General features: G+C 41.3%; 1 protein-coding gene across 1 annotated transcript; it reads right to left on the bottom strand.

The window, feature by feature from the left end:
• Window positions 1-1,106: 1,106 nt before the first annotated feature.
• Ankub1 (ankrin repeat and ubiquitin domain containing 1) lies at window positions 1,107-26,222 on the bottom strand. The gene is made up of 4 exons (NM_001033349.2): window positions 25,942-26,222; window positions 23,999-24,142; window positions 6,469-6,685; window positions 1,107-2,223 (listed from the first exon to the last, which is right to left on the bottom strand). The coding sequence occupies exons 1-4, from the start codon at window positions 26,029-26,031 to the stop codon at window positions 2,096-2,098; spliced, it is 579 nt and encodes a 192-aa protein (NP_001028521.1). The 5' UTR covers window positions 26,032-26,222; the 3' UTR covers window positions 1,107-2,095.
• Between the last annotated feature and the right edge of the window lie 459 nt (window positions 26,223-26,681).

A 26,681-nucleotide genomic window follows, 5' to 3' on the forward strand; every position in this document is an offset into this window, starting at 1 on the left:
TCATACTTCTCCATGAGGAGGTCTCTCTCGGACTTCCAGCCTCTGCCTACCGACTGCCTGCTTTCCTCACGGGTCACCCAGTTCCTTAAAGCTATCTCGCTCCCAGGTCTTTGCATATAGTTCTGGAATACCTACTCTAACATGCTGATTTCTTTCTTTCTTTCTTTCTTTCTTTCTTTCTTTCTTTCTTTCTTTCTTTCTTTCTTTCTTTCTTTCTTTTTCCTTACCGCCTATCGGAATGCAAACCTGTAGTTCTCGACTCTTCTTTACCGGTCTCAGACACTCGTCATACTGTTCCCATGACGTGCCATCTGCAGCGTGCCCAGTCATAGCCCCTCTCATACTGAATAATAATAGCAATGAACCTTGATGTTATAGCCTGCTTACTGTGGGCCAAGCATGCTTACAACGATTGACTTAGTTCATCTCTAGGAAGCTTCTATGCTGTAAGCTTATAGACTACAACAACCATCGTTTCTTACTGCTGAATTCTTAGGACTTCACCGTAAGGTACATAATAAGTGCTCAATAAAGATGTGCTGATTAGGTAGAGAGGAATAAAAAGCATTTCAGCCTTACCATACCCATCTTTGAAATCTCGGTTTCCTTACCTGTAAAACAAAGTAAAGAGTTCCCACCCTATGGAATTACTGTTTTTATAAATAGACACAGTACAGTGTTTGATCTTGAGCAATGCACTCAATAACACAGTTGTATTAAAAGTAATACAACTATTTGTTCGGATTTAGAATATGAAACAGTATTACAACTATCCCTAAACAGAAACTGATGGGAATTTTTGTATATTTCATGGTTGTAAGAACTCTGCCTCCTGTGTTCACTCTATGAAGCCTTCGGAGCTACTGCTGGCTCCTACCCTTTAGAAAAGCGTGGTTAAATTGCCCACAAGAGGGCGCTGTTCTAAAACACCGTATCACAAACAATTCAACTGAGACTTGTGTAGCTTCTGGTTGTTAATGCAATAAAATAAATGCTGCGCGGCTTCTCCAAGCCAGCCACGTTCCACAGTTCCACAGCCCTAGACACACATTATCCTTCACATAAGGCAAAAAAAAAAAAAAAAAAGAGCGAACTATTGCTCCATCGAGAGGAGAGCTTTTTATTTGGATCGTAGCAAACACATTCAAACAGAATGAGATTCATGCCAGAGAAACACAGAGAGAAGGCAGTTTGGTATCCTGTTTGGGGTGTAACTATGGCCACTGTGTGCAAAGGATCTGGGTGGAGGTAAAGACAGGCAGCCAAGCCAGCTCTTAATAAGGCCTCTAAAGGAGAAGCTAGACTCACTGTCATTTCAAAGCTCGAATACAACCAATCATTTAAAATCAAATAGCAGCTTACGGTTTTGTAACAAATGTCTGCTGTTAAACCCCGGCTTTTTCTTTTTTCAATTAAAAAGCAATTACAGTTGTAACTCAATGCAAATTCAACAGTTGTATTTGGAGTTACATTGTTTTAACAATTAAATTTAGCTAATATATGTGGGCTTGGGAAGAAGTGGCCACTGTTTTCAGCCTATCACTTGGCAGATTTTTTTTTTAAATACTGTTACTTAATAAAATAATTAAACATGTATGGCAGAATATTTATTCTGAAGATAAGAATATTTAAAGTGTTATTATAAGTATGATATGTGCTAGGTGATGGTGGCGCATGCCTTTGATCCCAGCACCCAGAAGACAAAGGCAGGCAGATCTCTGAGTTGGAGGCCAGCCAGATCTACAGAGCAAGTTCTAGGATAGCCAGGGCTACACAGAGAAACCCTATCTTGAAAAACCAACCAACCAACCAACCAACCAACCAACCAACCAACCAACCAAGTGATATGCAAACCAAATTTGTCACAGATTTAATTAGTGTTCCAGAGAAATATCTGCCTGAATTGCAACCCATTACCAGTCCTAGTGACTCTCTTGCTATTGAATCATCAAATATCTAAAATAATAGTAATAATAATAATATCTTATCGAATTGTGTGAGGTGAAATTGGTTTGCATCAGGACTATGTCTCTACAGAGAATTCAGGTTCATGGAGGCTTAGAACTAAGTGACTTAAATCCATCTAATGTCTGATTTAGCTTCCATACTTGAGGACTGGTCCTTCTTTTGATAAGTAGTGTTGGACTTTAGGTTTTTGCCCAAGAAGACATCCCATGAGAAATTCCTTCCATCCATCCCAGACATCCAGACGAAGTGTTGTGCCTGTGGATCAAGAAAGACAGTTTATGGTCCAGTCTCTCTCTCTGTGGCTCAGCAATACATTAAAATTTAATGTTACCTTTCTCCAAACATAGCAAGATGCACAGTAAGATGAAACTTTTTATCAGGAAGCAGGGAAGATATATCTGTGTCGGCCTTTATTGGGTGGGGAAAGTCCATTAACATTCATGTACTCTGGGTTCTCTATCTTCTCAGTGAGTGCATTTAATGTCTAAATGCCAGGGATTTTCATGAGAAAATATCCCACACTTAGGAGTAGTTTCTCATTCTTCTCATTTTTTTTATGCCCATATCCATAAAGATGTTCAAGAATTCTGGACTTCTTGAACTCTTTTCGTGAGCAAGTCCTTGTTGCCCAACAAATTGTATGCAGTTTTTTTGGGGGGGGGGAATAGGCACAGCAAATAAGTATACACCCCAGACATTTACATTTATAATCAACCATAAAGAATCTGTTCAAGGAGCCAGTGAGGTGGCTCAGCAAGCAAAGGTGCTTGATGCCGAGCAGGCTTGCCTGAGTTTGATCCCAGGATCTGTGTGACGGAAGGAAAGCACTGACTCCTGCAAGCTACTCCCTGACATGAAAGATTCTGACATTAAGATCGAAAATTTTATTTACTTTGACATAAAGATTTAAATCAAATTTAAATCTTGGGGTTCAGTGGTTCAAAGCTCTTACTGTTCCTCCTAGAAACCTGAATCTGGTTCCCTTCACCCACATGGTGGCTCACAATCATCTGTAACTCAAGTTCCAAGGGAATTGATACCCTCTCTGGCTTCTGTGGACATATACACACCCTGAAACACATACACAAAAAACATAAACAAAAATAAGATTGTTTTGTTTTTTAAAAAAAGACAGGATTTCTCTTTGTAGCACTGGCTGTCCTGAAATTTACTCTGTAGACCAGGCTGGCTTGGAACTCAGAGATCTGCTTGCCTCTGTCTCCCAAGTGCTGGGATTAAAGGCGTGCACTGCCGCTGCCACCACTCCCTGACAGATAAACTTGTCTTGGATGAATATTTGATGCAGATGTAAATCATCTGCAATATCTTTTGGAGTTGACTGATATTTTAACTTTATAACTGTCACTGCTAAGAGTGTCGCTTCACATAACCACGCACTACAAATGCTGAAGGATGCTTAGGTCCTCAATTCCAAGTCAAAATCCATTGAACAGTGTGGGTGTGCATGTGTATAGAGGCTAGAGATCATTGTTGAGAATTTTTCTTAATCTACTTTTTACCTTATTTTATAAGACAAGATCTCTTCCTTGATCAAAACCTTAGCAATCTGACCACACAAGCTGGCCAGCAGGCTCCATAGAGCCTTCTGTCTGTGTTCTCTAGATCTGGGGCTCTTGGCATGCATCATTCATTGCGCCTGGATTTCATGTGGGTAGTGGGGAATCAAACCTGGGTCCTCCTGTGTGTGTGACAAGCTCTTTGTCAATTGAGCCATCTCCTCAGCTCCTCATCTAGTTTTTTTTTTTCTTTTGGAGGTGGGGACAGTCAATCTTTCCCCATATAACCCTGTTTAGCTTGGAACTTGCCACACAGATGAGAGTGACATTATATTCGTGGCGATTCTCTTGTCTGTGTCTTGTAAGTGCTAGGATTATAGGCGTGTACCGTCATGGTTAGCTCGTAGGACTGTGCTTCGCTGTGTGGTCAGGGGAATCCTCTCAGTTTAGTCTTTTATTTTCAGCCTCTCCTTAGGATTAGTGTATGCTCACAGTCCTGTGAAGCCCAGAATCCCTCCTATCCCTCCTCTCTGACCATCCATAGCTCTTCATCCCATGCACCCCAGACCACAATCTCCTGAATGTCTCCCTGTGATCTCATTAGCTCACACCAACTTGGTTTGTTGGATTATAACTGAGGATATGACCACAGTTCATCTCTTCCACTTTGCTGCAAATGCCAGTGTGCAGGGGCAACTTTGTGCGTTTCCGTATGAGGTACTATGTGTGCTGACTCATGAGAAACTCAAATCTGGATGTGATTGCATTTCCAAAATGTTATTTCCCACTGCTTTTGGAGAAGGATTCAGAGTCCCCTATAGATAGCAGCAAGGGTGGTTTATTGAGTAGAGAGTGGAGAGGTTCTCCAATGAGCAGAATTCTGGCCAGGATTCCTCTAGTTAAAGCAAGTGGGCTGGCTGGCTACCTAGGGAATGCTGGTTATGCCTTGGGAATGGTGAGAAGCAGGCCAAAGCCACCTCCCTAACCCCATCCTTCTCTTTGAGCCTTATGTTCTGTGGGTAGCCAGGAGATCTACCTATGATTTCTGGGCTCTAGACTTTACATCTGAAATCCTCTCTCTCAAATACCCTCCACTCTCACCCCCCCCCCCCACACACACATTCAAATTTAAGGGATTCTTCAACATATCATGAAAAATTTAGAAACTGTTTTTTTGTTTGTTTGTTTGTTTGTTTGTTTTTAATCTTGGAAAAGTGGGTTTGGACCAAGTAATTTCCAAATCCTTCCCAGCTTTAAAATGTCACAGTCCAAGAAGTGAGTGAACGAATGCCCTCCAGAAAGCATTCTAGTGTTGTTCTATCTTCTGATCTTTAATGAAAGCATTGGATTATCAGCTGCTTGAGCACAAATCAGAGTGAGCCCTACATTCCAGGTCGAATAAGCCTCCAGCAAGCACTCAGAACTAGAGTAGCACTCTGGGGACAAATCCTACAGCTTTACTTTCTCTGATCAAAAATAGAGACAAGAGTTGATATCAACAATTTTAGATCTTCAGTTCCAAACAACATGGAAGTCAATTGCTCAGCAAAGTAAGAGCTGGGAGAAATGTCAATAAGTGTAGATTTAGCAGTGATTTTAGCTTCTTTTTTATTTTTTATTTTTATTTTTTAACAGAAAGCAAAACTATTTAACTCAAGCATGCCTACAAAGCCCTGTGTGTCTATTAGAACTCAAAAATCCCTTTCAGCAAATGTTATAGCACCCTCCCACTCTGAGATGAGCTGATCTTCAGTAAGGATTCATTCACCTTTCAGGAATAATTTAAGATCTGAGTCACTTTCTAGCATATGTAAGACAAATCTATTACTTTTTGCTGTTGACATTTGGCCACAGAAGATGCGACCTGAACGCATGTTTCTGAAAGAGAAGTTATCGTCTTTTTGTTGGGCAAATTCCAGCCAGCTAAGGCAGCTTTTCATCCTGCACAGAACTGCTGCTAGAAAGGTTGTTGTAATATAATTGGCAACATTTTAAAATGAAATTGTACAAAGCAAGTTTCAGAACTCTGTATTATAATGCTGCCACCCGCATTAAGAAAGAACATCTGAACTCCTGTATGTGCTTGAAATGTTCTTTAGAAGACAAAGATGATGTTCTTTGAGTTTTGTCCTTCTAGCCTGATGATATTAGCAAAATGTTGCTTTAACAATTAGCAGAGTAGGGCTGGAGAGACCGCTCAGCAGTTAAGACTGCTCTTCCAGAGGTCCCGAGTTCAATTCCCAGCAACCACGTGGTGGCTCACAACCTTCTGTAATAGGACCTCTTCTGGTGTGTGTCTGAAGACAGAGATGTATTCACAGAAAAAAAAATCTTTTTAAAAAGGAAAAAGAATTAGCAGAGCAGAGCTGGCGATGGCTCGGCAGTTCGGAGCATGGGAGGTGCCCTTGTAGAGAATCTGGAGATCAGTTTCCAGCTCATGACCACTTGTAACCCCAACTCTAGGGGATCTCTCTCCCTCTTCTGCCCTCCAAAGGTGTGTGTGTGCATATACATAGACACACATATATGTTCACATATCCATATGCACACACACAAATAAAAATTCTAAAATTACATAGAGGAATAAGCAGAATTGTGAGACCATTATTTCTTATTCTACAGACCCAGATGAAAAAGCAAAATATTGATAGTTGACACCCTCAGGGTGCCTCCTGAGGTTTCAATTTGCAACAGCTCCATTTGGTGTGATGTAATTTGTGATTTTAAATCTTGATACCAACCAGGGTTTCCTATAGGAAGAGACCAAGTGCTTAGGGGGCCAGGGAGAGTTATTACTGTACATCTTTTTATACTTCTGATCGTTAAGTCACATAATGTATTGGCTATTTTAGGGTAAATAAATAAGCCTAACAGTATGAATATAAAAACCAAGGTTTCCATTTCCTCTAGAAAAGCTGCAAAACCTGGCATAAAAGAGCCCTAGTCCTGGGTGGCAGCTGACATGAAATGTGGCAGGCATTACCGATATCAGTCTGGTAATCCTTGAGGGTGTTGCAGTCATACATCTCCAGTCCCGTTGGTGTCCGGAGACAGTAGACACTCACAGGGAAGCCGCATCTCAGAGTTACCAGCATTCTCAGGTCAGACACCTTTTTATCCAAGAGAGACATGTTCTCCATTATTGGCATCATCTCCTGGGTCACGGCATTGAACACATAGAGAGTGGGTTTGTCTTCCTTCTGCAGGAGAGAAAAGGGGACACTCACTGTCCGAGGGTTGTTAGGGATGCAGGACTCTGAGCATTTCTCCTTCCCAGGATGTGTGTGCAAAGTGGGGAAATATAAAGCCACTTTTCTTCTGTGGCTTGGTTTCACTCCCTGCCCTGAGGACATCACTTGGCCCCTGCTTTGAGCCAAGGGATGAAGACTCAGGGCTCTGGGGTTTATGCTACAGATCCAGATCTAGAAGTGGAGTGCGGCCAGCTTGTATCCTGTGCTCCCAGAGCAAACAGAACAGAGAGCACTTCTCCACTCTTCTGTGCTTAATGTGGAGAGACTGGGCTTTTCACCTTTGGCCAATTAAAAAAGTCCCTTTTCTGAGGTTCTGTCCGGAGGCTGGATCCAAGTGAGAACACAAGGAACAGTTTTCTTAACTGTGTCTGTTCTTCCTCATCTGCGTGGCCTGCTTCTTATCGAACACACTAGAGTTACTATTATTACTTACTAGTGATGTAACACAAAATACCAAATACAAATACTGTAAAACAGAAATACCTAATATAGATTTTTTTTTCAGTTTCATTATTCCTTTTATTTTAGAGTCCAAATAGGAAAGCAAGTAGAATTGAGACATCAGAAGTAAAAATGTTAAGTTGAGGGAATGTTAATCCTCTCAGCAATACTTGAACCAACCAAGCCCAAGGAGGGGGCGGGGAAATAGGAGTACCTTTCCAGCAGTCTGGAGAAGTGAAACTGGCTATACTTCCCCTTCAGTGGTGGCAGGACTGTTAACATTTGTCTTCAGCAGTCTTTCGGTGGCTGAGCACATGCAAGGGCATGGCACGGCCCCAGAATGTCTCCACCACAGAGGTTTTCGTAGAAGTGACTACCTGAGTTTCAAGTCCTTCATGCAATTTCAGCCAACCCAGCCACTTACCACACCTTGCCTGTAGTTATAGGACTTGAGAGGTTGGGAGGTAGAGGCAGTAGGATCAGGAGTTGAACACCAGCCTCATGTACATAGAAAGTTTTCTACATAACTGTCTCAAGAGACAAAAGCCAACCCAAAGCTAAATTCTTCTCGGGTTCTCCTGGAGCCTGTTCCTGCTTACAGTATGTTAACTCCATTCCTCTTCCCGGATACCACTGTCATAATATAACATACACATCTCAGAAATTCTTAGAGGAATGATGTTACTGATGAAATATGAGTTTCCAGTATTTTGATTGAGAGTGCATTTCATTGACTGAAACCAGTTGAACGGGTTCAGGGTTTCTTCTGTTACACATGAAGCCAGCCTGGCAAGCTGTGCCCAGTGGGCTAAGTGTTCTGAGCATAGGTTGTAATAATCTCAGTCTCACTCAGTAAGAACATTCATGCTTCCCTTGGCTCCCTCAGGTAAGTATCTGACAAATTTGTCCCAGAAATACTTATAGTCAGGCAGAAGTTATTATACAATGTAATTAAAAGACAGTGGAGAGGGGCTGTCTTTTAATGGTACAGTGTCTTAGAGCACTTGCTGCTTTTCCACAGGACCCAAGTTCAGTTCCCAGCACACATATCAACACATCAGGCAGCTCACAAATGCCTGTAAATCCACTTTGGTGCCTCTGATTTTTTTTTTCTAGTCTCTGTGGGCTCCACACATATGTTGGGTGGTGGTGGTGGTGGTGGTGTGTGCCTGGGTTACTTCCCACCTCAAATGGTTGATGTTCTTGAATGAATACACACACACACACACACAAACACACACACACACACACACACATACACACACACACTTCAGTGTTTATATTTTAATGTGCCTCAAGCAACACAATAGCTGAGCAACTTCCTAACCTCCATGCTGCTAGAATCTACTTCCTGCTGACAATTCCGAGTTGTTATTTACTAACTCCTACATTCCATCTTGGCTGCTCTTAACTCTGATTAGTCAACCCTCTGGGTCACATTTTCTGGGCCACTCTTCTTGCTTCTCTACTCCATGGCAGGCTCTATGAATGGACCCTGCATGGTGGCTCTCCTTCTTCTTCCTCCTGGGCCCAAGCCCCGGAAATCCTAAAATCCCACCTCTGTCTTTCCTCCCTAGCTCTTGGCTGCTGGCATCTTTATTTACTAATCAGGACCAGCTGGGAACAGGTTCCCAGAAGCTACATGTGGACCTTCTCATGCAAACAGTTTTGGGGGACATAATTAGCATGCGCAATACAAGCAACTACACATACATACACATATTTTTAGATTTATTTATTTTATGTATATGAGTACACTGTAGCTGTCTTCAGACACACCAGAAGACAGTATCAGATCCTATTACCGATGGTTGTGAGCCACTTTCTGGTTGCTGGAAACTGAACTCAGGACTTCTGGAAGAGCAGCCAGTGCTCTTAACTGTTGAGCCATCTCTCTAACCCCATATACATTTTTTTAAAGATAGTAAAGAGAAAGAAAAATTGTAATTCACACAACACCAGCCTGTTATTTCTTTAGAATCCTCCAATTTCTCTTTAGCTCTCTCTAATTTATATTTATCAATAAATGCAAACAAATGACAAACAAAATGCAAATAAACAGATAACAACAAGTAAACAAAAGTGTAGAGGCTTAAGTTGACCTTACCCAGTTAATGGAGTTGATCTCAACAGCAAACTACTACATAATAACATGAGATAAGTAAGATTAAAAGCAGGCCAGAATATTAATTATCCTATGATTATAAAGAAAAAGGTCTCTAGTCTGTGCACACATGTAGAAAACTCTGCAGCAAGTAATAACAAGGAGGGAGAGCAAAATAGCTGGCAGCTTTAGATGAAAATTAGAAGTGACTAGAAAAAATTGCTACCTATGAAGCTCGATTCTTAAGTCTCTGAAAATGCCTTCAAGTTTGCCCCCCCCCCTTTTGGTACTAGAACTTTGTATCATAGTTTTTAATCAATGAACACAGATGACATCCTAGGCTCATTTCATTTCTAATGTAGGGAGAAAATAGTTTCCATTGTGCTACTGTAACCGTACATCCACTATTTCATAAACTTTGGGTTCATTTAGTAGTTTGAACTGTAATGTGGTGTAATGGCAGAGGAGAGTTCTGCCCTTGATTGTATGGAAAAAGGAGAATATAGACGCCCGTGGGAGGGACGGTGGCCCTTGTGCTTACAGAGAAGCGGTAGGCGAACTAAGAATGTTAAATACACAGGTTTGTTCCATCAGAGGGAGGAAGGTACAATCCGGTTTTCACACAAAAGGCTTCGAACAGTTGTGGTTAGTAGCCTGGTGATCTTTGTGCTATCTGTGTGGTTGAGACCGCCCTGAATCCTCCCCTAGGCCCTTATCACAAGCTTGTCAATCTATAGAAGCTATCTCTATGGAAGGTATCACATGTAGTCGATCTAGAGAACCCAACTTTATAGAAGATATCACATGTATTTTTACAAGAAGGTTTAATGAAGCTTAGCTATGCCTTTTTATTGTCCACATGGGATTGAGTTATTTATCACCAGAAAATATTTCACTAAACTACTCACATTTAGACTCTTGAAGTTTCAATCAACACTGACTACTTAGTCACGTTTAACCAAACTACATTTTTGTCTCTTGCAGTAGCAGAGATAGCCTACCACTCTGCAGATGCCAATAAATAGTACCTGTTAACTTAATGGTACAATAGAAAGCATCCTAAAATAGGCATCTCTCCTTAAGATAAGATATCTATGGGACAACAGGATGTGTCCATAAATAGACACACTTGCCACCAGCTCTGATGACCTGAGTTCAGTACCCAGGACACAGATGATGAAAGGAGATAACCAACTCCCTATAACTATCTACTGACCTCCACATGAAACTATAGCATGTATGTATGTGTGTACTCACATGTGCACACACACACATTCAAATACATAAACACTTTCTAAAGAGAGGCGTCTAAAAGCAAAGGCATCTTTCTGCTTCTATACATGATATTCCTCTCCAAGCATTCTGAACTCAGACAGATTGCTTAGCTAAGTGCCCAAGTATGTCAGATGCTGTGGTGGTTTGAATATGCTTGGCCCAAAGAGTGGCACTATTAGGAGGTGTGGCAATGTTGGAGTGGGTGTGGCCTTGTTGGAGGATGTGTGTCACTGTGGGGATGGGCCTTGAAGTTCTATACTCAAGTTCCACCCAGTGCAGAAGAGAGAGTTTATTTCTGGCTGGTTTCCGGTCAAGATATAGAACTCTTAGCTCCTCCAGCACCATATCTGCCTGCATGCTGCCGTGCTTCCTGCCATAACTATAAGCCAGTCTCAATTAAATGTTGTCCTTTATAAGAGTTGTCTTGGTCATGGTGTCTCTTCACAGCAATGAGAACCCTAAGACAGATGCTATTAGATAAGCAAAACCATAAATAAATCATGGCTAGACAAATATAAAATTGGGCTTTTCCAGAAGACCACCTGCTACCATGTGGCAGCTGGCATGAACAAGCAGAAGGCACCCACTGCTGCTTGGCCTGCCATCCCTGGCTGCCACTACGATGTGCAAGTGCCAGTATGTGGTGGAGAGATGGGATAAAAAGAGAAGTGAAATGGTTTGAGCACTATGAAGAAAGGAAGAGCTGTGAGAGAGTCGAGGAACAGCCTGAGTAGCCTGTGCTGCCACCAGAGGCCATCGTCAAGTCTCAGCTTGCGATACCACTGAGGGCCATATTGTGGTCCATGGCCTTGCAACAACAGGGGTTTGTGTTGATGTCCATGGCCCATGTTACTATCAAAGGCCATGTGAATGTTCCTAGTCTTCCTACTACCTGAGGCCAAGCTGATTTCCAAGGGCTATGCAGAGTTGGCCTAGCCCCTCATTAGCTGTCACACTCAGGAGAGCTGGTCCCTCCCATAGCTGGGTGCAGCACTCAGAGGAACAGGGCATGGGAGAAATGCTCTCCTCCTCCCCCATCCCTCACCACCTGCAGCAGACAAGAGAGCTGGTCATGAGGGTTTGAGAGCTTGAGGGCTGGCCCCACCCCTTGCCAGCTGTGACACTTGGATGAACTAGCAGAGGCAATGTTAGAAAGCTTTGCCCTGATGGTGTGGGTGCATGAAAACTGGCAAGCTGACCAACTCAGCTACTATCCAGGCCCAGATCCAGGGCTCTGAGTTGGCCCATCCCAACATTGTGAACTGCTGGAATGCATGAAGGGGCTGGTACTGCAAATCCAAAACTGCAGAATCTCCATGACATAGGGCAACAACAGGATATCCCAGAGGAATCCAGTATTGATAGTGTAGCAGAGCCAGAGACCTTGAAACAGATCAATGACACATTGCAATGAATATTTGCAAGTAAAGAGGTTTGGACAAAAGTATATACCGTGTGACACTTTGTGACACACTGCTGATTTTTTTTGTTTGTTTTGTTATTTTTATTTTTTGTTTTCTTTTGAGGCAGAGGTTACAAGAGTGGAGGATGGATATGCAAGGAGAGGAAATGAGTGGGACTGGTGTGCATGAGAGTCACAAAGAATCAATAAAAAGTTTTTTTTTTTTTTAAAGTATGATACACACAGCTTCTTATGAGAGACAGTGAACTACACACTGAATAGCAGCAGGTCTTTCAACATCTTCAAACAACAAGTATCAAAACCAATGAGCATCTCTGGCAAAATCTAATCCTATATGTGTTCACTCATGACTTATTTTTTCTTCCTTATGGAAATTAAAAAACAAATAATTCACTTGGAATGAAACTTAGTAATAAAGAGCTTGGTTGCCTGGTATGGAAGAGACTCTGGAATCAATCCCAAAACACAGGGTTGTGTGAGCGCCCGACTTGCCAGCAAAGCAGATGCCACAACAGGATCCTTCTGCAACACGTTTATTGGGAGAGCATTGACTGCGTAAGCGAAAGACCCCGAGCCCAGAACTGGTGCTGCTTATATAGGCCTAGGAGAGGCATGCCTCACACCGGATTGGTTATGCATTCTACTTCATTTGCATGTCTCACATCTGATTGGTTATACTCTCTCAGTACCTCACAGAACCTCATTACCATACCTCATTTACATGTCTCTCATCCGATTGGTTATACTCTTAGTACCTCACAGAACCTCATTATCATGCCCGGGCTAGGCAGTGACTTGACAAAAACTTTACTGCATATGTACACATTGGTTGTTTACCCAAACTTATGCGTGTTGGCTAGCGGTAGCCAGCACCACCTTGTAATGTCATATGTGGCTTCCCACAGGATTGCAAATAAACAAATAAATAAATAAATAAATAAAGTAGGACTGTGATAGGCAGCCTATTTTGGTTGAATGAGGCTTGCTCCAGTGACCCAGCAGAAAACTCTACAAGGGACAGAAAAGTGAGCTACCTTCCCAGAGTAGAGCTCCCAACTCCATAATTCTGTGACTGTAAGTCACACAGACAATGTCCCAAGCTTCTGGCATTCTGGCTAGACTCCACCCCCACAGTTATCTGACTTTAGCCAGGTATGCTCCTCCACACACTTACCTGATAGCCCAGCCCACTATAAAAGGGGCTGCTTGGCCCCTCCTTGCTCTCTTTAAGCTCTCACCTTCCTTACTTTCATCTCTAGCCCTCCTCTCTCTCTCCCTTCCCCCCTCTCTCCACGTGGTCATTGTTGGCTTCTCTCCCTCTTTCTACCTTCTTCCTTTCTGCCTGCCTTGCTACAACAAAGCTCTAAAACCATAGACAGTCTCTGCTCATCAAGGCCTTCTGTGCTTTAACGATGGGATAGGCTTTCTCCTAAGAGCTGTGTCTAACCTCCTGCCGGAAGGCCTTCCTGTGCTCCAGCCATGGACCAGACCAAGGATTCTTGCCTGCATGGGAACCACACAGTGAATCCCTCTCCCCTGCCCTCTCCTCTCTTCAGCCCAGGGGCTTACTGAGTCCACCCCACCCCCACTCCCAGCACCCATTCTGTTCTCAGCTCTTCCGTGGTGTCCAGCTGTGTCTGGGATGCCCGAGGCTGAGAACCTGGTATCTAGGACTGCCCCTTGTCCACCACCCGCCGAGCTGGGGTCCATAGCTTCCCACAGCCAGACACCCACAGGGGCCACGAGGAAGGCATGTGGCCTTCCTTTCCCAGAGCACTGGCGGGAAGCGGGGTTTTCCTCCACTCCCTCTGTCCCCACACCCACTGACCAACAATCACTAACAACAAAACACCAACAAAAAGATTAGATTTTTCCCTTTGGAAACAAAAACCACAAACAAACTCAAAGGTTCAACTCTTCAGTCCAAACAAATGTATTCTATTTCAAGATCATATTTCCTTTTTGTCTTCAAAAAGTAGATGCAAACACACTAAAAATAGTATGTGTACATTAGCAATGAGGTGGAAAATATTTTATTAAAAACAGACAACACAAATGGATGTGGGTCTGAATTCTGCTATCATTCTGCCTCAAAAATTTGCAGAAACCAAAGAAGCAGCAACCTGTCCATCCTGTTCCACAGTGAACAAAGTGGGAAGTGATGTCTGGTTTTGTTAAATAGACTGAAGTCCACTTGAGAAATCAAAAGAAGTTCCCTTTTTGGACAGCAGCTGTCCAGAAAAAGGTATACTTGGAAGGTGGGTCAACCCAATTATTTCTGTAACTTTGTTCTGACTTTGTGTCTATGATACAGAAAGGTACTCTGCAGGCTACCAAAAGAGAAATGTGAACACCAACTCAAACACAAAATCATGGGTCTACAATCTGCCGGCCTTCAAAACATGCCAGGTCATGGCACCACACACTGTGGGAGTAACCAATCAGTGTCTGATTGACTTACCGTGTCAATGTGATAGAATGCATACCTGGCACTGCTAGGTAACCAAGAGCCAGAGTCTACATAGTCCAAAAATCTAGGGTGAAAATCTGAAAGTACTAGTCTAAAAAATAAAAACAAAAACAAAACAAACAATAAAGTGACTCCTAATGATATTCTGGTACATCTCCAGATAGGTGCCTTACTCAGCCAGCATCAGAAAGGCTTCCTCTTGCAACAGACAGGAACAAATACAGACATCTACAGCCAGATAGCGTATGTGGAGAGAGAGAGAGAGAGAGAGAGAGAGAGAGAGAGAGAGAGAAAGGGAGGGAGGGAGGGAGGGAGGGAAGGAGGGAGAGAGAGAGAGAGAGATTAAAACACACAGCTCTAAATGAGATATTGCTGTCAAATCCCTCCCCTAAGAGCTCAAAGATCCCCACAGAAGAGGAGCTAGAGGAAATGGTGGAGACAGGGGACAGGGCACCAGGAGAACAAGGCTCTCTAAACCAACTGAGAAAAGCTCACATGAACTCCCAGAGACTGAAGCAGCAATCACAGGCCTACGCAGGCCTGTGCCAGGTCCTCTGCATACACACTGTAGCTTTCAGTTTAGTACTTTTATGGGAGTCCTGAGCATGTGAAAGAGGGCGTCTCTGAGTCTTGTGCCTTGTCTTGAGGCTCTTTTATTTTACTGTGGGCTTGTTTTGTCTAACTCTGGTATGATGGTTTTGTTATATTTTATTATATTTCATTTTGTTAAAAAAAAAAAAATAGAAACCAAGAAGTAACAGCAGACCTTGGGGTTATCCTAGTGATGGTTCAGATGCACCCTGGCCTGGTTACAAGGTTGCAGCCTGACCAGTGCCTGGTGTAAGGAGTAAGGGTGGCTGTGCGCATGCTCGGCTGCTAAGAGTACTTGCTGCTTTGGCAGAGAACCTGAGTTTAGTTCCCAGCACCCACATGGCAGCTTACAACCACCTAGACCAAGGGGATCCAGTGCCCTTTTCTTTCTTTTCAGGGTACCCAGATACATATACACATAAATAAAAATGAAAATAAATATTTTAAAATAAAAAGTTTTCAAAGCCGGGAGTGGCCTCTCAGAACTAGTTCTACGGCCAGATCTAGATGCCATTTTCAGCTATGTAACTGCAGCTCCTGACTTTCTGCTCTTCCTCCAAAGACTGACAGCTACCCAATAGGCTTTCAATAGGTTTCTTTTCTGTTTTAGTTTTCTGTGGTTTGTTTCTGTTGCTTGTAACTAAGGACAGTGTTGTAGAAAGAGAAAGATCCAAGAATGTTAGGTTGTCTTGGAATTAGGGATGGAGGGAATCCAGGCCATGGAAATGTTTAGTATCCCAAAGTGAAGTCTGAACAGCAGTCATACACTGTCTTATTAACTTTCTTACTTGGCCCTTGATGCTTTCATGTGCACAAACACTGGGGAATAGACTATCTTAAAATATACTAACAGTGTAGTCTCCCCTCCCCTAGCCTGAAACCTGCTTGCTCAGGGGTGGAGCTTCCTGCTCATTCGTTCTGCCACGCCCACTGCTGGAACCTGCGGAGCCACACACGTGCACCTTTCTACTGGACCAGAGATTATTCGGCGGGAATCGGGTCCCCTCCCCCTTCCTTCATAACTAGTGTCGCAACAATAAAATTTGAGCCTTGATCAGAGTAACTGTCTTGGCTACATTCTTTTCTCTCGCCACCTAGCCCCTCTTCTCTTCCAGGTTTCCAAAATGCCTTTCCAGGCTAGAACCCAGGTTGTGGTCTGCTGGCCGGACACAACAATTGGCGAACCAACGCGGGACTGAGAAACGGCAAAGGATTTTTGGAAGAGACGCTGCTGGTTCGGAGCTCCATAAAATAAAGGATAAGGGAAATTCATACCGGAGAAGGTATGGGCTAAGCTGAGACAGCGTTAAACCTGAGCGCTGGTTCACTTAGGTTCAGCAGTGAGGAGCTGAGTATCAGGCGGTAGGCCGTAGCTCTCCGAAGCTACATGAGGTGTGAGAAAAGAAAGGGTTTATTAAAAGGAATAGGCGGATTGCCCCAGTTAATAAAAAAATGCATCATAAGGGAGGAAAATGTCCCAAAAAGCAGAGAGAAATATCTCTCTGGGCCTTATAGCAGGAGTACTCTGTTCCCTTTTGTGTCTTGTCTAATGTCCGGTGCACCAATCTGTTCTCGTGTTCAATTCATGTATGTTCGTGTCCAGTCTGTATGAATGAATGTTCTATGTTTTGTGTTGGATAATAAAGATGGTATAAAAAACTTTATCTGCAAAGCCGAGAGCTGCCACGTGTTTCAGCCAGGAATCAGACACATGGCGGGAGGGCCCCTGCTGGAAAAACTGTTCGTTTTAGGAAATAAGGGCGAGTGCACAGCCTCTAAGTTTCAGAGTAAAAAAGCTAATAAATGGTTCATGATTAATGTGTTTGACAATGGTAAAGTGTTTTTTATTTTTATAGTTGTAGCTACAAAAATTATTATTCTCTGATTGGTCTAAATGTAACTGCTTCATTTGGTTCTTTTTTATTGGTAATGTGCTCTGAGTGTTTTCACAATCAGCTCATAAGTTGTTGGTTAAGATTAATAATTGTTACATTGCTACAGATGGTTAGTGTTAAATTTGATAACTCAAGTTTAGAGTCCTTCCGACACATGGCATAAGGCAGCCCAAGAGGCTGGGTCTCTAAAGATATTTCTAGTTTAGGTAATAATTAATGTGGTTCGTATCCTAAATAGTAAAATTTAAAATAAGATTTAAAGCAATGTCTCTTTATTAAAGCATTAAAGCTTGCTTTAATAGGTATTCATAGGTATTAATTGACATCCAAACTTCGTAATATGATAGTAATGCTTCTAATAATGATTTTAAAGATAATAAATTGTTTTAAACTTGGGTTTTGCTTTCCCAAGGTTACAGGTATTATCCTAACCTTGCACAAAAAACTTAAAAATTATGGTTAAAACTGCTATTGTTCCATTGACTGCAGCTTGCAGTTTGATTTCAAATTTAAGATCTTTAATTCACCTGTATACTGTAATTAAGATAATTACAAGAGTAATCATCTTATGAGAGCGCTCATACAGCTCACTTCATACAAAACTGTGACAGAGTTATCTAGTTATGTTTGTCTTTGTGAATAGATTAGACAAACAGTTTGGTTATAGTTGCTGCCTGGCAGGAAACTGCAGTACGGGCAATTTTTTCACAACACTAAAGTTGTGAAGAACGTTTTAACTGTAAGTCATCTTAAGAAAGAGTATCATAATTTAGAGGCGTAGACAGTTATATTGTTTCTCTAGAATCGGTCCTTATTACAGGAGGGCCAAGATGCTCAGATTAAAAGGTATTTTACGTTTGAGTCAATGCAGGGCTCTGGGCAGCCCCAGAGCAGCTTGTGGCCTTTCTTTTGTTTTGCAAACAGTGCCTGAGAAAGATTTTTCCCTGTGTTCAAGAGAAATTCTTTTTAACAGTGTTACAGATCTATTCAGATGTTTAAAATAATGCTTAAATTCAAAGAGTTTTGCTTCTAGTGAACTGTAATCACTAGAAAATTTTGCCTCTAGGTATGGCTAATGTAACTTTACATTATGTAAGAAAAGTTTTTATTGTTTCTGCTTCTATACAAGAAGCCAAGAGTTTTAATCTTTCAGTGTATATTGTTTCTTAAGTGAAAAGTATTTTATTAACTAATGCTTCTTAAAGTTTACCTTAAATCCTTGCTCTCACCCAAAAGATTCAGAGACAATATCCTTTTATTACTTAGGGTTTTAGTTTACTACAAAAGTTTCTACAAAAAATAAAGCTTTTATAATTGTTATTAATTGGTAATTAAAAATTGGTTGTGCCCAAAACAATTCTTTGGCCAAAAAGAAAACATTATTGTAAAGTCATTTTTCTCATCCTCCCAGCCGATCGTTGGCCCACGTGGGCCCAACTAGCTTCTGTGGGGCGGAGTCTTAAGACACAGTTTTCCCTGTTCCAGCACAGATGATCTAGTTGTGTGCTGTAGATGGTGTTTTAAAATGCTGAACAATCAAACCTTAATTTGTATATTAATAGTCAATGCCATATCTCTGAGCTCGCAATTGCTTAAATTGTTCATCCCTCAGATACTATTAATTCTCAAATTTACAATTGCTTATGCATATTTCTAGTTAATAAATAAATTATGCACATGTGACTCTTAATAACTTTGCAAGCCTTCTAGTTACAACTGCTCCTTAAGAAAATTGATTAAAAGTGCAATTAGTCACTGCCCCTTTACAGCCATGTATTTAAAATATTTTGTCAACTAGTTATTAATTCAAAAGTTTAGGTATTATAAAATTTTAAAACTTTAACTTCTTAAAAGACAAAAAAGAGAGAAATTGTATCCCCGTACATACTATTAGTGCATTCCCATGCACACTATTAAAGTCTTACCTTTATTTTCAAAATCTAATATTTTAATGTCAAAGAGTTTAATAAATGCTTTATAGTATCTTAAAGGGATCTACTTATTGGCTTATAGATTAATCCTAAAACAACTACCTTATTAGAAAAGGGAAAAACAGGTTTTCTCCACAAAACGCTGCAGAAGCATATTGGTAAATTCGTGTGACAAGCTGGTAGGTAAGTTGACTCATGTCCTGATTAAATTGACTAAAAAACTAAATTAAATTCATGTTTTAGATCCATCCTTACTTGTCATTTTTCCAGTTTAGACTAGCTTCTAGCTTTTTAACTTTATGGCAATAGTACATCAGAGACTGTATATTCAGACTTAGTAAAATTAGTCATTTAATAGAGTCATAATGATTTTTCTCCTTTCTTCAGTGTGACCAGCCATTCTAACTCAATCTTAGACTGGTCCTAATATTCAGTCCAATGTTAGAGATTCCTATATTCTAAATTACCTAGCAAGTTAATTCAGAGCACATCCCCCACATCCCCTAGATCCCTAACCTCAGAAAGATTGCTGGCCTTACAGCTAGTGGAAAAAGCTATTAAAGAGCAATTGGTCACTTAATACATTGGTAAAATAGAAGGACCCCCTGACTAACGAATAGAAGGGTCCAGATCCAGTTCTAATTTGGGGTAGGGCCTCAGTTTGTGTTTTTTCACGAGATGAAGATAGCGCGCAGTGGCTGCCAGATAAATTAATTTGTTAGATGAACACAGATTCTAAATCTTCTAAAGTATCACCTTGAGGACTAAAATTCCTCTTTTGCTTAAAAGTCGGCTTGAGGACTCAGGCTCCGAAAAAAGCTACTCTCTGAGCCAGCTCCCGACAGGAGGCCGGAGACTAGCCTCAGCTTTACAATTTACATTTAAATAAAGTACCTAGAGTTCCCCAAAAGAAGTTCTGCTTTCCTACTTTCTCACTGTCCGAGATTTTGTCTTTCAAGCAGGTAAATCAACATTCTTGAGGCGGACCAGCGGATGTGCATCCCCGCACCCCTAGAGCACACAGGTGGCTACTGTTATCTCCTTTCCAAGGACATTTCCAGCATGTGGCTTTCAGTCTGAGTTAAAAATTAGGTTTACCAAGAGGGCTAGAAAAGTAGATATTTCTATATTAATAAAGATTGGTTTTTATTTTGATAGACAGGCTTAGTCCCTTAGCTGACCTCTGGCTTTTCACCCTTGCTGTTACTGCAAGGTGTCCTTAGGCTGTGGAAAAAACAGGGATGAGGAGAAACGACTTCCAGCTCCTATTTTAGCCACAAATCGTGGTGTTACTAACAACATAATTCTTGCTTAGGCTTTGCTAATTCTGAGGTTGATAATTCTCCTTTAGGAGCTGCACAGCACTCAGAACTGTGCATACTGGTTTGTGATTGTACAAATTCAGTATGGGCATCGCTTGGTGCAGAGGTGCTGCAAGGGAAGGTCCGGCTTGACCATTTCTGAGTTTCCTGTGAGATAAACCCGGTTTAAAAGAGGTTGGTATCATATTTTGGTTAAAAATCAAAAATATTTTCCGGCTCTGCCTCGCCTCCCCAAAAGATACCCAGAGCCACATGTGTGGGTCTTATCAATACCCACGGGAGGAATCGGGTCCATGTCCACCCAAGCCAAGGTTAAAAGCCCACTCATCTACGGATGAGAAAATCATTTGATCACCTCAGTTAAGCGTTGCCTTATTTAACTTAATCAATAGGGGGGAGAGAGATTGGAGACGTACTATTGAAAGTGCAAGCCCTTCACTGCCTCCCACCCAAATAAAAAAGCCAATTGGCCTTGTAACAAGAGCCGGTTGAACTCCTTCTCCCTGTTTCCCACCTATCATCCAAAAAAGCGAAGAAATATCAACTTAGTGTTATTATAGTGTATTTCACATTTGTTCAGTCAAACTTAGCCAGAGTTCCAACGCCCTACTTAAAATTCAACTAAAAAGTTACCTACCAAGTACTAATTAGCATTAAAAAGTCAGAGCCTACAGCTCCAGGCTTTTCAGTTAGTTGTTCACTAAGATAAGAAAGGACAGTCTTAGCCTTATACAGTTTACCATAAGAAAAGTTAAGGAATCCCATGAAAGCAAGTTTTTTCTTTAGCCCTAGATTCCAGGCAGAACTATTGAGCATAGATAATTTCCCCCCCTCAGGCCAGCTTTTTCTTTTTTTAAATTTTGTTAATAAAAGGGAGGAAATGTAGTCTCCCCTCCCCTAGCCTGAAACCTGCTTGCTCAGGGGTGGAGCTTCCTGCTCATTCGTTCTGCCACGCCCACTGCTGGAACCTGCGGAGCCACACACGTGCACCTTTCTACTGGACCAGAGATTATTCGGCGGGAATCGGGTCCCCTCCCCCTTCCTTCATAACTAGTGTCCCAACAATAAAATTTGAGCCTTGATCAGAGTAACTGTCTTGGCTACATTCTTTTCTCTCGCCACCTAGCCCCTCTTCTCTTCCAGGTTTCCAAAATGCCTTTCCAGGCTAGAACCCAGGTTGTGGTCTGCTGGCCGGACACAACATAACAGTACTGTTAAATATAAATATTTATAGAAGATCTCTTTATCACAAAAACAATATTTCATAAACTACACAAAATATATAAGCACAACAAGAAGCAGCTATCCTGGTTTAATTTCATGACATATATCTACTTGTACTTCTTTTTGTTTTGTGGTTTTGTGTTTGCTTGTTTGTTTGTTTGGTTGGTTGGTTTTTCTTTGTCAAGATAGTGTTTCTTTGTGTAGTCTTGGCTGCCCTGGAACTTGCTCTGCAAACCAGGCTGTCCTTGAACTTATAGAGAGCCACCTGCCTCTGCCCCCACTCCTTGGACATTTTTTTTTAAACCTCTTATTTGGTAAGCTTTTGATTTCAGCAAGAGTTTCCGGCTTTTATCATATTTCTGACTTATGCTAAAGAAAGTTAAAAGGTTTTCCTAGATTCTCAGAAGGCAGAACTAACTTGCACACAGCAACATAATTAAATGGTACAGAACGAGGACATTATTTACATTTGTATGTATGTAGTTATGCAATAAAGCAATAATGTGTTTGCAAAGCAGCCAATGGTTACCTGAGATAGAGCGAATGCATGTCCTCATTCTTTAGGACATGGGACTTTTTTTTCAATTGGAGAATTTTCATTATTGTAAATTCATTTTTCAGATGCTATCATATACAAATAGTAAATACTGTGGATTTTAGAAATAGCTTGTTTAACCATCTAATTGAAATAGGAACTAACAGTTAAGTAATTCTTTTTCTTCAGATTAAAGACACCACTCTCCTTCTTCAAGTCTGTGATAACAAACTCTAGATGTGACTCCCGTGGGCAGAATGAGGAAGAGTAAAATCTGCCATAAAGTGTGAGTTCCTGGTGAAACCCTGTGGTGGTCCGCATGCCAATGATGGCCACGCTCTGTCTTGATTCTCTCAAAGAAACTGTTTTGCCACTAAAGTCTATTCCTTGCTCTGTAATTTTGGACCCCATAGAAAGGTTAGAGTTCAGTGCAGAGCTTGCAGCACTCAGATGGGTGACGTTTTATTGGCAGTACTTAGGAAACCATCAGTATAGACTGGCTTTAGGGAGGGAACTGGGAGCCATATGCTATGAGAATCAAAGTTAAATGCTGGAGGCTATTTATGCTTCCCCTTCTCTAAGCAAGTTTGTTTGACCCATTTGCACTGCACCAGATGTGCTTGATCACATGTGGGCAGGAGGTATGTGAGCAGGAAATACCGCAGGATGTACTCTTGGCTTTGGTTGGATGTGGGTGGGAGGCACGAAAGCAGGAAATACATCAGGATCGATGCTTGCCCCTGCTTGGATCTGATGGGAAATATGGTGGCCTTGTGGAGTAACCTTTTTAAACCTGTTCAAGGTGTGACTTGTGGCCATTTTCTGGTTAGTCTGATAGGGTCACTTTCTCATTTGAGGATCCCTCTTTTTAGATAATTCTACCTCGTGTCAAGTTAACACAAAACTAGCCAATACAGATGCTTGCCCACCATTCTTATTATTACTTAGAATTTCCTCTTCAACCTACTGCCCCTAATCCTTAAGACCCAGGAAGTGACCTCATCTGTTCTATTCTATACAGGTATTTCAGAGCCAACCCTTAGACTTTCTGGTCTATGGTGAGTCCTGTGATGACAGGATGGAACAGGTGGTAAGGGATGAGGCAAGAAAGAGAGATGGAATGGCGGGGATGGGGAAATAGTGCATCTGTATCTTACTGCCCTTTACAAGCATGAAGCTTCTGTACTACCCTTTAAAAGCTCAAAGCTTGTGTACTGCACATTACAAGCTAGAAGCTTGTGTAAGACCATGTGTAAACTGGAGAGACCACAAGACAAGGAAAGCTGGAGAGAGATGGTTCAGAGTGTGTACTACTCCTGTAGATGACCTAGGCTAGGTTCTCAGTGCTTGTGCAAGGTAGCTGACAACTGTCTCCAACTCTAGCTCTTAGGGAATCCAATGGCTCTGGCCTCTGCTGGTAACAGCTCTCATATGCATGCACAGGCATACTTATAATTAAAATAAATCTTTAGGGAGCTAGAAAGATGGCTCGGGGGTTAGTAGAATGTACTGCTTATAGATGATCTGAGTTTGATTCTCAGAACCCACATCTGGTGTCTCACAATCACCTGTAACTCTAGCACCAACATCCTTTCCTGTGCTCACAATCACCTGTAACTCTAGCACCAACATCCTTTCCTGTGCTCACAATCACCTGTAACTCTAGCACCAACATCCTTTCCTGTGCTCACAATCACCTGTAACTCTAGCACCAACATCCTTTCCTGTGCTCACAATCACCTGTAACTCTAGCACCAACATCCTTTCCTGTGCTCACACACATAGATTTAAGTAAGTAAATCTAAAATTATAAAAGAAAAGAAAGCCCTCTTTATTCTATACTTCTTGGTAGGATCTTGCTATATTGCCTAAGTTGCCCTCAAACTTACCATTGTCCTGTCTCTGACTCACAAGTGTTGGGATTATAGGTATGCATCAACAACACCGGCCTATGGAAAGCTTTTTCTCAGTTATGAAATAGCTTAGTTGAACCATTCACAACTTCCCTCCAAATGAGTGAGACATCTTGGGCAAACATTATTCTATCATACCTTAACAAAGCATTTGAGAGTTGAACAGAAAGATATTCCAACGTCCGACAGACTCCAGCTGTTCCTTAGGGCCGCTCCAGCATACATCAGCTCAAGATACCACCTGCCTTGTTTGTCTTCAGAAAGAGGAATGTGGAAGTAATCCTTAAAGAGCAATGAAAACATCTTATGTTTTCATCTTATGAAAACAGGCTGTTTCGTTATTAGCAGACCAGAAGTACAAGGCTCCCCTCCTCCTTCTTTCTCTCCTCCTTTCTCTCCTCTCCTTTCTTCCTCCCTTCTTCCCTGATATGGTGTGATAATTGTTTTAGAGCAAAGGGAAGAAAGCTTATATAGGGTTCTTAACTTGGATTCCATTGTTTCCATAAGCTTATAAATAGATGTTAGCCGGGAAAAAAAACCTTACACCTTCATTTTTTTAAAATGTATTATTTGCATTTTATGTGTGCGAGTGCTTTGTTTGTATGTCTGTCTACCACATGTGTACTTGGAACCTGGGGATGTTAGAAGAGAGCACTGGAGACTGAAATTGCAGCTCTCAGGTGAGTATTGGGAATTGAACCCAGGTCCTCTGGAATACTAGACATTGCTTAACCACTAAATTATGTCGCCAGGCCCTACAGCTTTATTTTTCTTAACTCTAAAATTGAGATTTTTTTTACCCTCTTTAATTCTGTTTAGTTAAGTCATTATCTGTAGCTATGTCTTTGTTGCTAATTGCAAATTACATTTACTTTCATTTTATGTTACTGTTGTTACAGATACTTCAGAATATCATGTATACTTATCACTAATTTGAAAATATACTAGTTGTTAAGTGCATTGTTAGAACCTGTTAGCTAATGTTAATAAAACCCCATACCCCATATCACTGTATCATAAATTTGATTTTATTATTTGAAGATTATATTTAAATCCAATTCACTTTTTTTCTTGTTTTCTTTGAGAGAGTCATTTACTCTCTAGCTTAACTGGGCCCAATCTTTAGAGTCCATAGTGCTAGGATTATAAGTGTGCATCGTCTTACCCTCCATGGTTCTCTCTCTCTCTCTTAAGTAGTTCTATTTTATCTTACATATTTTATGCATTTAACAACATTCTGAGAGACTTTATCATACTTCCACATAGATCCATGGCATATATTAGGCATTATCTCCTGTGTAAAATCTAGATTGCAATAATCTACCAAATACTAACAAGCCTCAGGAAAAAACTCAATAAAGTATAAAGCTGGGCGTGATGACACATGTTCTTCATCCTAGCACTTGTGAGGCAGAGACAGGCACTGTGAGATTGAGGCCAGTCTGGTCTACCACCAGAGCTATATAGTGAGACCAAATCTTAACAAAACAAAGCAAAGCAAGAAGAGATATACTCCTTAATGAATGAGAATGACCATATCTAAATGAAATATTTCATGACTGTTTCTTCTTCTGGCAGTGTGGTCTGAGGTAAAGTGCCCTCTCTGAGCTCCAGTTTTCTCTGAATATCAAATAAAACCGAAGCCCACAGGATCATTGATGTTGTCTAAGTCTCCAAAATCCTTTGCTTCCTCGTCTGTTGGCTTAAAACAAGGCATTTGTCAGATAACCGGCACACTCTTTGCAGGTGCTAGAGTTAGTGTTATATTTTTGTCCTTTTATGAATAATCGCAGTAAGCTATCTGGTCCAGGCCCAACCCATGAAATTCACTAAAGAGAAGTGAAACTAACAGTGAGCTTCTCCACCCTCCATCAAGAATTTACTAGCTCAGTTTGTTATCTAAGATCCCCAAATATAACATATTATTATCACTCTAGTATGAAAACAGTGATATTTCCCAAAACCTCTTTGTTCCTTGCATTAAAAATGTACCCAATCATATCTCTATCCTATGCAGATCTTCAACTGTAAGGCATAATTGAACCCAAACACATCTTAGTGTCCCTGGAGCAAACACATACCTTTATCATCTGCTTGATGGCACCCACCGATGTATGTGCTTCAACATCGAATGCCTCAAAAGATCCTTCAAAAGCTATGAAAATCCTCATTGTGCACTTATCTTCTCAAAAACAAGACAAACAAAACCCCTGTTTTTAAAAATAGCTGAAAAAATTTCCAAATTCACGATTGAGGACCAAATTGATGGCCAGAGGCAGCTGTCATTGTCTATTCTCCACAGCGACTTGAAAGAGCATTAAAGAGGCATATCCAAGGTCGGTATCCCAGTGTAGGACAGCCTAGACAGTGGCTGTGTTGGAGGAAATGTTTCTCTCAACACAATCACAATAGCCACCTGGTTCTCAGATTACAGAAACCAGCACACTTGACAATGGCCAAGGCAAGTATGAGCAGGCTTGTGACTTATAGAGCAAAGATTCCACACACAAGTGACACTTTGGTGTTGTAATTGCCATCCCCTGACTTTTGAATTTATCACTCAAGAAAAGCCTATCAAAGAACCCATCAGAATACGGGCTTCAGTAGGGTGCACCAGTGTACAGCAAAGCAAATAAAGTTGATTTTATTGAATGAGGTGGTCCTGAAAATTCTCTGTAAAACGTCTGCATGGAAGCATTCTAGTTTCCATAACAACTTTGTGTACTTGTTCTCTGGCAGTGTGTCCAATCCTGCCATGGGTTTACAGAACAATACCCATTTGTACCAGAAAAATGAAAGTGGCCTTTCCCTTCCCATTCTT

This window comes from Mus musculus, chromosome 3 (genome assembly GCF_000001635.26).
Source record: "Mus musculus strain C57BL/6J chromosome 3, GRCm38.p6 C57BL/6J".
NCBI classification, from domain to species: Eukaryota; Metazoa; Chordata; class Mammalia; order Rodentia; family Muridae; genus Mus; species Mus musculus.

What these genes read in the sequence shown, in the direction of transcription:
- Ankub1 (NM_001033349.2), bottom strand. Translation starts at nt 26,031, where the DNA reads ATGAGGATTTTCATAGCTTTTGAAGGATCTTTTGAGGCATTCGATGTT. An exon ending in CCATCAAGCAGATGATAAAG is followed by an intron (nt 24,143 to 25,941) that starts GTATGTGTTTGC and finishes TTGCTCTTTAAG; the next exon opens with GATTACTTCCACATTCCTCT. An exon ending in GGATTACCAGACTGATATCG is followed by an intron (nt 2,224 to 6,468) that starts GTAATGCCTGCC and finishes CTTGATCCACAG; the next exon opens with GCACAACACTTCGTCTGGAT.